General features: G+C 40.1%; 2 protein-coding genes across 2 annotated transcripts in view; one reads left to right on the top strand and one right to left on the bottom strand.

Annotated features, from left to right (window-relative positions):
• PARP2 (poly(ADP-ribose) polymerase 2) overlaps positions 1–16467 on the bottom strand; it is a 77600-nt gene that overhangs the window by 39061 nt on the left and 22072 nt on the right. The window lies entirely within an intron of this gene.
• TTC5 (tetratricopeptide repeat domain 5) lies at positions 57–16314 on the top strand. Its single transcript, XM_006218122.3, has 10 exons — positions 57–151; positions 3367–3499; positions 4394–4605; positions 4996–5146; positions 6229–6320; positions 8332–8388; positions 8945–9091; positions 9271–9485; positions 12587–12731; positions 15402–16314. Exons 1-10 carry the CDS (start codon positions 101–103, stop codon positions 15519–15521), a joined length of 1323 nt encoding a protein of 440 aa, XP_006218184.2. The 5' UTR covers positions 57–100; the 3' UTR covers positions 15522–16314.

The raw sequence follows: 16467 nt of genomic DNA, 5'->3' as shown, positions 1-16467 counted from the left end.
CCTCCAGACCTCTAGATGTCGCTGTGGCTCCACGATGGGGGTAGGTGTGAGTCTCTGTGGTTATAAAGTTAGGGGCGGAGAAGCCGAGGGCGGCTGGGAAATGATGGCTGATGAAGAGGAAGAAGTCAGGGAGATCGTGCAGAAATTGCAGGTGGGGCCAAAGGTTAAAACCTGTTTCTGCGTTTGTTACTTGGGAAGAAGTAGAGAGCCCAGTTTATGCAGTACCAGTGAATTCCTTGGCATATTCCGGACGCTGCTTGTGTCCGTGTGGTTACTGTAACTACTCTCGAAGGTGCAGCCGCAGCCTGCTAGGGGAGCCCCGCGGACTAGGGGAGGGACGCAACCCGTGTGTGTTGGGAACTCCTGCTGCTGACCTGACTGCTCTCAGTTTCAGTCCTGCAGGGAGGAGGATTTGCTGCTCCTAACTTTATTCCTGTGCATTCTTAGAGACTTTTTTCCTGGATTCACCCATAACAAATAGCATACACTTGTGTATGGCAGATCTGCAGGAGCTAATATCTGTCACATGTTTTGATCGCCACAAAGGCCCTTTCTTCATTACTTTTCTGTTTTTAAATTGACAACAATCACAGTAATGCCTTGAACCGCATGTATTCTGGTTATTCCCCTTAGAATTTGACAGTTTTGATTTTTTTCGCCTACTGTGCAATTCCAGTTTGGGGTCTGATGCAGAGGGCTCCAGACTCCACCCAGTCCGTAGTTGACCGTGGTGACTGGAACAGTCTTGTACTTGGTAGGTAGGAGCTAACTTATTACTTGGCTCTTTATCTTTCTTTTAATAACCGAAGGTTTTTCTTAAACTTCAGAAACTCAGTTCTTTGAGTTCTAAGATAGACAGATTTAAACATTAGACTTATGACGGGCTTCTAAACTTTCTTAAAGGCTTCTACTGCAAAAGTTTAAACTTTGGTGAGATTTGGCTTTTTTTTTTTTTTGAGATTTGTTTCTTGAGCAGATTAAAATAATAACATATTTTTAAAGTGTGAGCTTTATCCCACATCCAGTTGACTTGGATTAATTTAATTTTATTCCTTAGTGTGACTGACAGAAATCAGAGATTATCAATCTTGGCTCCATATTATAAACATTGTGTGTGTATGTATATTTGTATATGTGTAGAAAAAAACCTGAAAAGGTAAACCAAACAGTAGTTATCACTGAGGTTATTGGTGTGATTACAAGGAATTTTTACTTTGTGTTTTTCACATGTACCTATTTGGATTTTAACAACTTATATATATAGATTTTGGTGAGAAGAAAGTTATTAAAAATGTTTACTCCAGCAAAACAAACCAACAACAAATCCATACAATTTTGTGCATGTTTGCTGTAACAGGTTAAAAAGAGTAAGACCTCTATAATTCTTATAATTCAAAAGGAAATGGGTTGTAATTTTTGCTGAGAACTGTATTTTCCCGCTTTCATTTGTGATAGATGCCCTGAGCCGCTAGGTGCAGGATACTTGGGATATCTTGAAGGTGGTGGGGAAGGTGCAGAAATGGAATAGGGGAATGGAGTAGAGAGAGGAAAAGGATAGTGGTGTTGCTATTCATGAGGATGGTGATAAGCTTTATTACGTTGTTATAGACATTTTAGGGTAGAAGGAATGTAAAAAGGGTATTTCTCAAAGTGTGTTTTATAGATCATTTTTATTAAAGTCATATAGGGTGCTTGTTCAAATACTGAATTTTGAGTTCTGCTAGAACTACTAAAGTCAGAATCTCTGTAGGCTGGGTCCTAGAAGTAATACACACAATAAAACTTGAAAAGCATGGTTGCAAGAGGTGCTTGTCTAATTTCATTCCGGGTAGGATTTTAAATTAAGTATAGTACATAAGTAGTTGTTAGAGAAAGGGAGATTCATTAGTTAATGAGAGCTTATCATGTCCGAGGCCCTGTTGTAGTGCTCAGGTGTAGCTCTAAACGAAACAGATTAAGACCCTCTCATCATGGAGTTTACATTCCAGTGGTGGAGACAGAAAAGGAACAATTAATGCACAGGCCACATAATTTCAAATAAGTGCAATGAAGGAAAATAGAAGTGTGATTTAACAGTGGCGCAGAGGAGGAAGGGTTACTTTTGTTGGAGTAGTCAGGGAAAGCCTCTCTGAGAAGTTCACATTTTAACTGAGATCTAAATAATGATAAGGAATGAGCCCTGCAAAAGTCTGGGGAAAGAGTAGCCAAGCAGAGGGAACAGCATGTGTGAAGTGGGATTGTGCTTAGCAGATTTGAGGAACTGAGTGAAAGCCACTGTGGCTTGAGTTTTATAGGAGGGAGAGTGGCAGGAAGTGAAGTTTGTGGTGGGGTGCATAGTGGGAGGTCAGATCATACAGTCTTCTAGGCCATAATAAGGAGCTGGATTTTATTCTGACCGCAGTGGGAAACTATCTGAGGATTTGTGATATGATGTACATTTGTGTAAGGTCACTCCAACTATAGTGAGGAGAATGGGAAAGAGAAATAAGATGAATTTAGAAGCAATTGAAATGGTTCGGGCAAATAATGATGCTGATTTAGTTGAAGATAGTCCTAGAGAGGTGAAGACAGGCGGATGGATTTGGGATGTGCTGTGGAGGTCATTGATAAGACTTGGTAGGATTGGATTATACCTGTCTGCTGCTGTTTTGTTTTAGGAAAGAATAGATAATGGAAAAGCTTTGACTGGTGTCACAGGAAGACTCAGAGGTAGAGATATTTAAGAGGAAAGAGAACATCTACTTGTAAACAGTGCAAGAGAGCCAGAAGGTGACTTAACAAAACAAAGGAAACAAACAAAAAAAACCTACAAGAAACAAAACTGCAAAAAACACCAAGTTTATCAAGGTTAAGTCAGTTTGTTGTGGAAAACGACTCTCACATGTTTATGTTCACAAAGGTCATGTATTTTCAGATACTGGCATAGGGAAAATGAGGCATAAGGGATTGTTTTTGTGAGGAAGTCCAGTTTTAAGGGTAAATTCCAAAGTTTTATACTTTGGGGATCAGTACCAGTTAGGATGATCTTATTAACTTTGTTTTATCTCAAGTTGCAAAGTGTTTCCTCCCTCTTGACTATAGTATGTGAAATGCTTAGTCATATTGGAAGCTCTGTTGGGACTGGGAGATAAAGAACTAACATCATGGTATATAGGCTGGCTTGGAATAATGAGAGTGGGCTGGGACACTGGCTACTTTCCCTCATGCCCTATGGGATTTTGATAGACCTGTCTATGTGCCTCTTGTCATTCCTAGGTGGGATAGAGAATCAGCATTTCTAGGCCAGAAGCTGGTATGGCTAGCCAGTCTCAAATTTACTTGTCTGGTATCCTCTCCACTTAACAGCACCATCCTTATACTTCCTAGGAACTGGTGGATCAGCTCTATTCATTTCGAGAGTGCTATTTCGAGACACATAGTGTTGAGGATGCTGGGAGGAAGCAACAGGATGTGCGGGAGGAGATGGAGAAGACCCTGCAGCAGATGGAGGAAGTAGTGGGTATGAGTCCCAAAAGAGCATGCAACCTCCGGCCCCTCACTGAAATGTAATGGAGTTTTGCTCACTTTCTGTTAGACTCTTCGATGTCCTATCTGTGGCTGTTACAAGATGGTACTACAGAATATCTCTTCCAAGGGCGCCTGTGCAGGATGGCAACCTTTCGATTCCCTAAACTCCATTTCCAAATGCCATGAAATAAAAGAGCGTACTTGTTGCTTGATTACTATTGCTTAACTGACCTTTTTGTCTCTAATTTCTTTTACTTCCAGATCAACTTAAATAATGACCATGGTCATTATCTTTCTAAATCACTACTTCATGCATTTAATTGCATCCTTTTGTCTGCTTCTTTGCTTAAGTATCTTCAAAGATTCCTACTATTGACTGGCTGAAGTTCAAACCCCTTCCCCTGGTATTCAAGTCTATATTCTCTGACTTTTTTTCCCCCCTACCCTTATCTCTGACTATTTACAGAGGAATTTGTTTCATTCATGTTGAACCATTCATTCATGCCACATGTATTTCTGCCTTTGTTTACATCATTTTTCTCCCTGGAATGTCTTGTCTTTCTCCTCACTTTTTAAAGTCCACTCATTGGGTGTATGCCATATGCTTCTTTTCACTGTTGTTTTAATTCTCTATGTATATGCTTTGTCCTCTCCACTAGATTGTAGGCCCTTCAAAGGTGGGATGATGCTTTCTCTGTTACCCTGCTTTCTAACATAGAACTCTGTATATGGTAGTTTTTCAATAAATGGTTTGATCACAAAGATTTTCCTCAACTGTTTGATTCCTAGAGCTGGCATGGGGTTATTCCTTGAGAGAAAGTACCCTGGTCTTACCTGTAAGACTGCCTGAGTTTCCACTTTCCTTTATCTTTTCCCTTCCTCCTAGGTTCTGTCCAGGGCAAGGCACAGGTTCTGATGCTAACTGGGAAGGCACTGAATGTGACTCCTGACTATAGCCCTAAGGCTGAGGAGCTTCTATCAAAGGCTGTGAAGCTGGAGCCCAAGCTGGTGGAAGCCTGGAACCAGCTGGGTGAGGTGTACTGGAAGAAAGGGGATGTTGCCGCTGCCCACACCTGCTTCTCAGGAGCCCTCACCCATGTGAGCCGCCCACTGTGCCCTCAGAAAACACAGATGGGAAGGATGGGATTTCTTTGGTTCTGTGAGTTTCCCTAGGACATGAATACCAGAGTGGAACTGTAATTGGAACTAGGAGAACAGAATCAGAAGGGAGGAATGGTCAGGGAGCAGACCTGGATGAGGAGAACAGGGGCAGGGACCTGAGAAAGGAAGAGGAAGATGGGATCAGGGTCAGGGTAGATGAGAAGTGAAGTTAGCAGCCAAGCTGCTCCTTGTAGATGGGGGTCCAAGATACAGATGGCAATAAAAATTAAGATGAAAAATTAGGTTTAGAAGAAGATTGAGAAAGAATAGACCTGGAAAGAGGAAATAGAGTCAGGAAGGTTGAGTGTATGCCTTCTTCATTTGCAGTGCAAGAACAAAGTCTCCCTTCAAAACCTGTCAATGGTGCTTCGCCAGCTGCGGACTGACTCTGGAGATGAACATTCTCGCCACGTCATGGACAGCGTCCGACAGGCTAAATTGGCTGTGCAGATGGACATCCTTGATGGCCGCTCCTGGTGTGAGTGCTCTCAAAAGATCTCATCAGGTTTCTAGAGCAGTGGTTCTCAGCTGTGGTTGCACACCAGGATTACCTGGAGCCCATCTATTGACTCTTATGTGTGAAGCCAGGGCATCTTTGCTTTGAAGAAGCCCGAAAGGTGTTTTGAAGAACCACTATTCTAGGAACTCTTGGATCTTTTCATCTAGGAGAGGAGGCTTATGTTTTCACATAAGCAAGCCAGGGCCTTTGTGCAGTCTTGGAATTTCTCTTCTGGGTCCATGTTTGCCTCTTATCCCAGTGGAATTTGGGGTATACTAAGTATAGTATAGTGTCATCGCTGTTTGTTTCAGACATGAGGCCTTTTTATAGACTTTTGAGGGTGACCAAAATAGTTATACTTTGAACTTGGGTTCTGAGATGATCCATCACTGTGTTTCTTAGTTTTTTCCCCCAGCCCTTTGGTGGGACAGGATGGTTAGAGTGGGCTGGAGTTGTGCATTTCCCTTCTCCCTTATGGAAGACTGGAACCAGCTGGAGTTGGTTATTTCCCTTCCTTAGGTCAGTTATGTTCTGATGATATCCCAGCAGGTTAGGCTCTGGTTAACTAGTTTCTCCTGACGGCAAGCCTTGTTAAGAGTGGAGTGCTCTAGCATATTTCAGAATGTGTCCTTTGTGCCCTCTGCTGGAAGTATGAGGGTATTTTTCTCTGATATTTGCTGTGGGAAACTGGTCGAGCCCTGGAGGTAAAGCTCACAATATTGCAAGGGCTTCCTTATGACTGGGACCACTGGAGTTTTTAACTCCCAGGCTTGTCTGCACTGAGCCTCCAGAGTTTGTCAATTACAGTTCAGGTTTTCCTACCCCAGCACTGCGCCTGTGGCAGCTTGTGAGTTTCTGCTCCGGGAATCTGTAACTCCCTGTATTTGCCTGTCTATTTACCCAGTTTTGGGGGCAGCGGTTTGCCCTGTGTTGTCCTCTTTCTTACGCATCTGAGAAGAGCTGTGGATTTTTTAGTCTGTTCAGCTTTTTACTTATTTGAATAGAGCGGCAACTTCAGGCTCCTTTCATGCAGAAACAGAAACCCTGTGTTACTCTTTCAGATATTCTGGGGAATGCATATCTGTCTCTCTACTTCAACACTGGCCAGAACCCTAAGATCTCCCAGCAAGCCCTCAGTGCCTATGCCCAAGCAGTAAGTATTTATGGCCACTCAGGCCAGATATAGAGAGGCAGCAACAGAAGCAAGAATGCTGTTCAATCTTCCTTGTGGCCCTTTAGCAAGCAGCATGGGCAGTGTTTGATGGCATCCAGTGTGTGTGGTTTTGCAAAGCTGGGTCTGCAGAGGTGATGTCTTTCTTTTTATAACTTGAGTATTCACAACCACTTGCAGGGTGTGCCTCAGTGCTAGGTAGCTCCCTGAGCTGTCTTGATTTCTTACAGGCATGTGTAACCAAATCACAGAGCCCATCCCAACATGGTCATCTCTTTTAGTGAGAAAAAGTCTATGTTAAAATACTGCTTATTTGTGTACATTTTTAAAGAAAAATAAAACCTCTTACACTTAGGTATAAATTAAGTGTTATCCCCAGATCAACCATAGATAGCATGGCTCTGGATTTCCCACAGGCTTAAATAGAAAACAGCATGTAGCCCACTCTGCATTATTTCCTAGGGATTAATTCACTGGAGCTCATGCTTTGCTTAGGTTTTCAGGCTATTTTTATTTGATAGTCATTTGCATGGGGGATTTCCTTTATGCTTTGAGTGCCTAACTGCTCACTGTTACAAGTTCATGTTGGCCTTCTGAGCATTTTCTATTTAGGCCTCATTTTCACCTTCTTTTCCTTTCTTTTGACATAGAGAATTGCTTTTTAACCTACCATTACTTATTTTGCTCTGAGGGGCAGAATAAAGAACACAGCTGCCTTATATTTACATTTGCAGTTTAGAGGTTGTTCTTGTTTTTCCTTTTTTTCCGTCTTCCCACAGAAACATTATTCACAGCCTGAAGTGCAAAACATAGATAGCCATTTTTAATAAGCACAGTCAATTTAACCACAGAATGTCTACGAGAATTTAGCTTTAAAAATACAACCGATTTTTATATTTCAAAAATAACTCAAATTACTTTCTTACAAAATACACTTCTGATACTGTTGGTTTGGCATTACCCTGGTTACACTCTGGGGCAGCCATACCTGGGAGCTGTGGGCGCACACGTGCCCTCGCCGCGGTAATGATGACTGCAGCTCACTTGGTGCGACTCACACTCACCACAGAGGAACACACAGTAATAAAGTGGCTTTTCCAAAAGTGACAACTACGACTTCCTCACATACTGTACGTGTCACTCTGTAGCCTTAATGGCAGCATTTAACTCAGCCCGACCTGTGTAGCCAGCAGGACTGTTCTTTTTTCAATCAGGAAACTTTTCAGGCAAAGTTGTTTTATTTTACTCTAATTCCTTAATCTGGTAAGTGTTTACATTTTAAGGCATAATGTAATGTCCTTTAAAATTTTTTATTTGGCTTCTACTAAATAATTGCTTTTAACTCTTAATTCCTTCATTCAAACCTGCATTCTTAAACATATTTGAACTAACCATTTAAACCATTCTAATTCATGTTTGTGCTTTTGCAATGTGCCAGGTAATGAACAGAATTAAAAAAAAATAAAATGGCCATAGCTGTGAATATAGCCAGGGGCTTTTTCACAGTACATCTGTCTGCAGTGTCATATGGTTTCTGACCATCTGTTTAAATTAGAGGATCAGAATTTGACCTTCACTATGTGTTTTAAAGGGGCTTGTATCTAGAAACATGATTCTGTTTGTATCTGGAGCTGGGCTTATTGTTAGAGGAAATGCATTAAATTGACACCATTTCTTTCCTAGAATTTTCCTCATTTATACCAGCATCTCATTATTATAAAATTTTTGAAAATCAGATACCAATCACATATTTCTTCTATCTTATTGCATGGATAAATTATAGTCATATTTTAAAGTTTCATGCACATACAAAACCCTTACATCCTTGAGGTTTCAGGGACTGAGTGATATGTGCCATACAAGCAGTTACTGTATAACAGTGTGGGTATAGGAACATTTTGATAAGCAGGGAGAGGAGGTTTAGGACATGTTATGCATGGCCATTCTTAAGACTGAGACAGGAGCCACTAATGATCTTTTTATCCCACTGTAGGAGAAGGTTGACAGGACAGCTTCCAGCAATCCTGATCTTCATCTAAACAGGGCAACGGTAAAGAAAAAAATGTCATTTATGTGAGGGAATGGTCATCTGAAGGTCAAATAAATAAGACATCTAGGTCTTAGTCTGTGAGGATAAGTGAGTATTCTTAGGGACAAGTTTGGGTACAAACTGCAAGAGGAAAGCCAAACTATTTCTAGGAAAAGCTAGCTTAGTTTGATTAAAGTATCTGGAGGGAAAGGAAATGGGCCTGAGGAGGTGGGAAGGTGAATAGAGGATGGGGCACAGTTTAGAAGACTTCTCTGACATGTTCATTATAAACATACAGATAGACTCACCCAATATATGCAACTTAGCTGCTTTAGAGTTTGGAAGTTAGCTTCTTTGAAAGGATTCCATCTTTGGGGTTGTGGTCACCTTGGCCAGGAAGAAGGGTGAAAGGTGTTAATTAGCTCTTCAGGCTGTTCATTTGTAGAAGAGGAAAACAACTGGGAAGGAAAATAATTTATTTCTCTAGATTTCTAGCCCACTGTGCTGTTACTGCCCCCAGCATAGGTTGTGTTAAATACACTTATAATCAGGAGGTTTCTGGTTACTTCTTGTGCAGTTACATAAATATGAAGAGAATTACGGGGAGGCCCTGGAGGGCTTCTCTCGGGCTGCAGCACTGGACCCTGCCTGGCCAGAGCCCTGGCAACGAGAGCAACAACTCCTGGAATTCCTGAATAGATTAACCAGCCTCCTAGAGAGCAAGGTAAAGATGTCCAAAGGCTGAATCCTGCTTTTTTATTCTGCTGCAGGTCAGTAAAATAAGAATCAAATAGGCCTCAGTAGTAGTGACCCTACGGAAGTGGGTAGGTGGGAGGGAAGGACTAGGCTCTCAAGGAGAGTGAGTATCTCCCAGCTTCTTACCTATTTCCTTTTCCTTTGCAGGGAAAGGTGAAGACCAAAAAGTTACAGAGCATGCTGGGAAGCTTGCGCTTAGCCCATCTAGGCCCTTGTGGTGATGGGCGCTATCAGTCAGCCTCTGGGCAGAAGGTGACCCTGGAGCACAAGCCACTGAGTGCTCTGCAGCCTGGTGTAAACAGTGGGGCTGTGGTCCTGGGGAAGGTGGTGTTCAGCCTTACCACGGAGGAGAAAGTCCCCTTGTGAGTTTCTCTTGCCTTTCCTCTTTTTCATCCTTTTGAACCAAATGTTCTCATTTCCTGGCCTTTCTCTGGAAGTTGAGGGCATTGTTAGTGGTCAGAGATTAGTGAGTTCTTCTTCCTTCTGTGACTGTCTCAAGAGCAGGTATTGTCTAAGTGATGCCTAGCAATCTCTTTGTAGGTTCTGTTACCACCCATTTTTTCCCTGAACTTGATGTTCTGTGGACTCCTACATCTGTAGCTGAAATTTGACAGCTGCATTTTTTATAAGGCAGATGGAAACCTTAAAATTCTCCTATTTCTTTGTGTTTTCATAATCATAGAAGTTGAAGGAAGAAGAATTCTAAGTCCTGTTTGCACTTAGGTATGCCTAAGCAGTTCTGGAAGATGAGCTTTGAGTTTGAATTTAAGGCCTATGGGGAGATTCTCTCAGATGTTACTCAGCAAATATTTATTGAACACCAGCTATATGTGTTGTAGAGAGTTAAAAAAAAATGCTCCTAAGTGAAGGGTGCTTATAGTCTAGCAGAGGAAATGAGTTAAGAATATTCATTTAGAAGTTTTCTGGCTCATGACTAATTAGGGTTTAGTCAGTGCCATCACTCCTTGGTCTTTCACTCACTTTCTAATTCCTGGTTGACTGGTTTCCTTTTTCTGTTTTCTACTGACATTTTTTTTTTCTGGGATCACCAGTGTCTGATCCAGTGGCTTCCACCACATGGCTCTATAACATTCTGACTGATCTCTCACTAGTCCCTTTCATATACCTCTGCTCTGCTCAAACTGAAATACTCACAGCTTCCATTGTATGCCTGATTTTTCTCCATTTTCAGGGTGTGTGCATTTGATAAAGAGCAAGAAGATAGTTGAACAAAGGTTAGTTACTAGAGCAGACCCTAGATCTAAGAGGAATGAGAAAGAAATATAGACACAGGTGGGTTTTAGGGGCCCTTGAGAACAAATATGTTGCCATTGCTTGGTTTCTCTTTTTCTGTCCAATTTCTAAACGTTAAGTTCCAGGAGGACTCCGTTTTTGTTCCTTGCCTCTTTTCTCTCTATACGAGGACGGCAGATAGGTGCTGACTTTGATTACTTGACAGTGGCTGCCCGACTGTGTAGGAGGCTTTGAGTAGTTTTACCAGGAGAATGCTTGATTGCAGTTTACTGTGAATTCAGGTGTCCCAAGTGGTGGCACGCATGTGGATTCTTCGCTGTCTTATTTGTAGGTCATCTCGTTTGGTGATGTCCTGTAAACCCAAGGCTTTCACTACCTCCTCTATGCTCACAGGTTTATCTCAGCCCAGGCCTCATTTCCAAGTTTTGGATGCCCAGTTGCCTCTGGGCTCCAATCAGAAATCTGTACCTCAGTATCTTCAAAATTACTCACCTCGTCTTTCTCTCTCATCCTGTTTCTACCTGAATTCTTAGTCAATCAGTGGTACCATATATACCCAGTCACTTAATTAAGACTTATGGAAGCTTTAGACTTCTCCATTCTCCTGCATTGCAGTTACCAGGCCCAATAGATGAGCCTTTTTGTCCTTATTTCCCTGTCTCTTCTAATATAATTCAGCCTCTTACCACTTCTCCAATCTCCCGACTCCCTGTTTCTCCTCCATTGATCTGCAGTCCAGAGAAATATTTTCCAGATGCAGATATGACCATTGCTATTTCTTATTTAAAATCCCATACTCATCGTGCGTAGCTTTCAGGATTAAGTTTGAATTCCTTAGCCTAGCTTAGCATTCAAAGCTCTTTATGATTTTTTTCCCTGCCTCCCTCTGTCCATTATCTTCTGTCACTTTCCCACATGGGGTTAACCATGGGATTATCTTGTAGGTTTCAGAACAGCTATTTTCATGTGCCTTGCCTTTACACAGAGTTAGCATGCCTGGATAATCCTTTTGCTGCTTCCTGATATGGATAACATTTTCCCCTCCAACATTTTTATCATAAAAATTTTAAAACGTATAGCAAAATTGAAGGAATTTTACAGTGAACATTTATGTATCCAATTACCTATATTCTACTATTAATATTTTACTATTCTTAGTTTATCATATATCTATACCCCTATTCATCCACTGATCCATCTTATCTTTGGTGCATTTCAAAGTAAATTGCAGACATTAGTATACTTTCCTCTAAATAATTCAGCATGCAGTCATTAACTTGAATTCAATATATGTTTATAATTTTCTTCTTTTTATGTAAAATTTGCATGCAATGAAACCTACAAATCTTAGGGTACATTTGCTAAGCTTTGACAAATGCATACACCTATGTAACCCAAATGCCTAGTGAGATAGAGAACATTACTGCCACCTCAGGAAGTTATCTCATGTTCCCTCCCAGTTAAGCCCTATTCCCATCCCCTCAGAGGTTTTTTATTTCCACTGAGGATTAGTTTTCCTGTTTTAACCCAGCTAATTTTTCATTCTTTAAATTCATTTGAAGGGTCTCCTCTTCCAGGAAACTTTCCCAGCTTTCCTTTGATTTAGACATTTCTCCTCTGGGCTCCCACAGCCCAGCCTTTGGCCTTACTGAATTCAACACAAGGGAAAAGCTATTCTAGCACCTACTGCAGTTGTACTGGAAGTGATGGATTGATTGTTTGACATCCACTAGACTTTAAGCTCACTCATAGCTGAATTGGTGTCTTATTACTAAACATAGTGCTTGACAGAAAATGAGTATTCAGTGAAAGTTTGTGGAATTAAATTGACAGTGACGGTTAGAGAGTTTGATGAAGGTGGTGATAGTTAAATTGACAGAATAGGAATAATGTTCAGCTGCAACATTTCTAGCTAGTTCATTATTAATATTTGAATGGCCTCAGTGTGCATGTGTCCCAAGTTCTTGGCACAGTGACTGATAAGTTTTGTGCAGATTCACTAAAGATATTATATATCTAAGAAAAATGAACACTCAGATGTACATAGTAGATGATGGTACCATCATAGATTTTGTATGTAAGAAACTGAGAAAGCATTTTTTTATTTTGCTAACATTTTAAAACCACTGTTTCTGCTTTTCTTTCCTGCCCACTCCCCTGCCCCATCCCCTCCTTTTTTTTTCTCTCTTAACCCATCTTAACCTGGAAGTACATTTGGCCTGGTAGATTCAGATGGACCTTGCTATGCAGTGATGGTGTATAATATGGTGCAGAGTTGGGGAGTGCTCATTGGGAACTCTGTAGCCATCCCTGAGCCTAACCTTCGACTTCACCGAATTCAGCACAAGGGAAAGGTGAGTGATGGCTAAGATTCTTTCCAACTCATAGGCTCAGAAAGTGGGACCAAGTTTATCTCTTTTAAAAAATATATATAAAGTAGTGTATATATATGTGTGTGTGAGCTGTATAACATATATATACACACACACATATATATGTATATATATACGTATATATGTAATCTATTCTGTACTAAAAAGCTGTACTAGAAAGTAGGTTTTTTTAATTAAAAAACTACTGGTAAAGATACAAAAAGAATTTTAAAAATGGACTGAACAGACAGAGAAAGACAAATACACATATTACTTATATGTGAAATCTAAAAAAGCTGAACTTGGGAAAAAGAGAGTAGAATGGTGGTTATTCCAGGGGTGGGTGAATTGGGGAGGTGTCGTTTAAGGGTACAAACTTGCAACCAGTAGATAAATAAGTCCCGGAGAGCTCATGCATAGTGATTATAGACCACAATATGGTATTACAAACTTCACAGTTGCCAAGAGACTAGCTCTTAATTGTTCCCACCACAAATAAGAAATGATAAATATGTGCTGTGATAGAGCTGTTAGCTAATGCAAAGGCGGTAATCACATTGCAGTATATAAATATATCAAATCAACACATTGTACACCTTAAACTTACATAATATGTCAAGATTTTCCATATAAATAAATTTTTTAAAATGGACTGAAATACTGTTACTCTGATGTTATTACGGTTAACAGTTTGGTATGTAAACCTCCATTCTTTTCATAAATATACACACATTCATATGTATGTTTTTAAATATGAGTGGAAAATTAGATACAAATGTTTGTGAACATTTCCTCTGTTTTTACATATTCTTTAACATTGTTTTGAATCAACGCATAGAGGTGGTGATGAAGATGATGATGATAGTTAACATTACTGGACAATTAACTGATACGAGACACTGTGCTAAGAGCTTTGCTCCCTTCACTGGCTCTTTTAATCCTCACAAAAACGCTGCAAGAGTAGTTTTTTAAAAATAATTTTAAAAAATTGAATTACAATTGATTTATAATATTAGTTTCAGGTGTACAGCAAAGTGATATATATATGTATACACACACATACATATATATATCCTTTTTCAGATTCTTTCCCATTCTAGGTTATTACAGGATATTGAATATAGTTCCTTGTGCTATATAGTAGGTCCTTGTTTATCTATGAGAGTAGGTATTTAACTACTTTTTCTCCATTTAGATTAAGGGTCAGCAGAATATGGCCGACTGAGCGTGACCAACAGGCTCATTGCCTGTTTTCTAATGGCCTGTGAGCCAAGGATGGTTTCTGTATTTTTAAATGAAAACAGTTGAAAGAAGAATAATAATTTATGATACATGAAAATTAGAGAAAATTCAGGTTTCAGTGTTTGTAACTAAATTTCTTTTTTAAAACAAAGTACACTCATTTGTTTACTTTTGTCTGTGGCTGCTTTTGCACTGCAGTGTCACAGTTGAATAGTTTAGTGACAGAGGCCATATGACCCACATAGCCTAAAAGATTTATTATTTGGCCCTTTACAAAAAAACTTGCTGACCTCAGATCTAGATTATTTCTAATTTTTTCGTATTATAAAAGTATCATAGTAAATATTTTTATTTCTACCCATATCCACGATTGTTAAATGAATTTAATTAATTCTTTAAAGAAATTAAATAAATTTCTAAGGTAGAACTCTGGCTCCAGAGGGTATGCAGAATTCTAAGACTTTTGATACGTATTGCCAAATTATTTTTTGGAATATGTTTGTACCAGTTATTACCAACAGTGGATGTAAATAATTGTTTTTCCATAGTTTTCATCACAACTCTATATAGAAACCTTTGAAAAATTATTTGCTGGTTTTACATGGAAGGTACATGGGTTTGGTTTCTTGATTATTGGTGAGGTTGAAAATTTTATCAAATATTTATTGACTATATTCCTTTTATAAATTGCCTTTTTTTTTTTTGGTCACTTGTCCATATCCTGTTAGGAGGTTTAAAAATATTGATTTATGAGAACTCTTTAATTTACTTTGACTTAAATGAGACTCCTTTACTCTCCAAATAGAACATTTTTTTGGGAGGGGGTAAAAGATCTTTTAATGACATGTTTTACAACTTAAAGTACAATTTGAACTGATAAAGTGAGCTGGTATTTTCTGTTATTAGGGAAATGTCTGAGCCTGCATTCTGTTAATTCCTCCTGATATAAAGGGAGAAGTAAGTCTAATTTATATTTGGTTGATTAATTTATGGCCTTACAAACACTTGAGCTATGAGTTTCTCAGAATTTCCATTGGCTCTGGCTGGCTGCTGTGTGCATGTGGTTATAATTGTCGATAAACACTGTGGGAAGGACAGATTCTGTAGAGCTGATGAGACCCTATAGTTGAGCAGTGTCAGCATCCTGTCTTTCTTGAATCAGAGGATTGTCCCATTCTTGTAGTGACAATACTGGCACCTTACCTGCCCCAGATTTTCCTTCTGAAGATTGAAAATGGTAAAATTACGTCCTCTTCGTTAGCTCAGTTTTGTTTAATAAAAGATGGAGGTAAGGGGTGTTATCTATTGGGGGAGCGGACGGGGAAGAAAATCACAGGTGGTGTATCCCTGTGCTGGAGTTTCTTCTGTCTTAGGATCTGTAATGAGCTTCTGTATATTTGTCTTTTCTAGGACTATTCCTTTTCCAGCATTCGCGTGGAGACGCCCCTCCTGCTCGTGGTGAATGGGAAGCCTCAGGGCTCCAGCAGCCAGGCTGCTGCCACAGTGGCATCGCGGCCACAGTGTGAATGACCCTCTCTGGCTTGCATGCTAACGAGGGAGTGGAGGCGAGGAGATAAGCTCAAGGTCACTTGGCAGCCCGACCAGCCACATCCAGTGACTCAACTGGAATTGGGGGGATGTTTTAGATGACGACTTTCCCTTCCTCTGCCTTGTAAGACACGATGTGTCCCTTCTTCTCTGCTATTATGTTCACCTCTCTCTGGGGCCACACGCTTCCCTGTTATATCTCTCCTGCCTCTTTTATTGCTCTTCTATGTTTTAGACAAAGAGCATGGAATTGGTAGAAGTGTTGGGACCTTGCCATGGGACAGAGTCCCCGAGGTTCCTGTTCTTGCCTCCTTCCTGAGCCTCATGTGTATATATTATTTCAGTATTTATTGCTAAGAAAGGGGGCTTAATTTTTTAATGGCTTAGTTTTTGAGCAATTTTATTTTATTTTTATTTTTAAAATTTAGGTCCTTCCCCTCCTTTGGGGCTGGAACAGAATTAAATTTGTTTGGAAAAAAAATAAAACTGTGTAGTTTGGCCTGTTTCATTCTCTCCAGGCTTGGACTCTTGGTTTTAGGATCCCTTTAATCTATTATAGTAGTACCCACTCCTCGCCTTTTTTTCTTTATACAAAGTAGTTTATTTCTCTCCCAGCTAAAAGATTTCTGGCAATAGGCAGCCCAGGGCAGGAATGGCAGCTTCACAAAGTCGTTGGGAACCAGCTTCCTTCCATTTCCCCATTCTCTCATCCCAAAGGGTGGCCCTTACCATAGGCCAAGAGGACAGCAGCACTCTTCTAATAGTGTTACTGGGCTGAGAGACCAGAGAGAGCTAGATACTCAGTTTCTTTTGATTCTAATAATACATTTTATAACAGTTTCTTTTAACATCCTTGTGGAAAAATGGGAAAAATTTGCAGAAGGGATTATTAACCAACCTGAATGGTTATAACCAGAGAGTACATTAA

The sequence above is a fragment of the Vicugna pacos genome, chromosome 6 (genome assembly GCF_048564905.1).
Source record: "Vicugna pacos chromosome 6, VicPac4, whole genome shotgun sequence".
NCBI lineage: Eukaryota > Metazoa > Chordata > Mammalia > Artiodactyla > Camelidae > Vicugna > Vicugna pacos.
The sequence above is the reverse complement of the archived record's forward strand: the minus strand, read 5'-3'. Positions and strand labels throughout refer to the sequence as shown.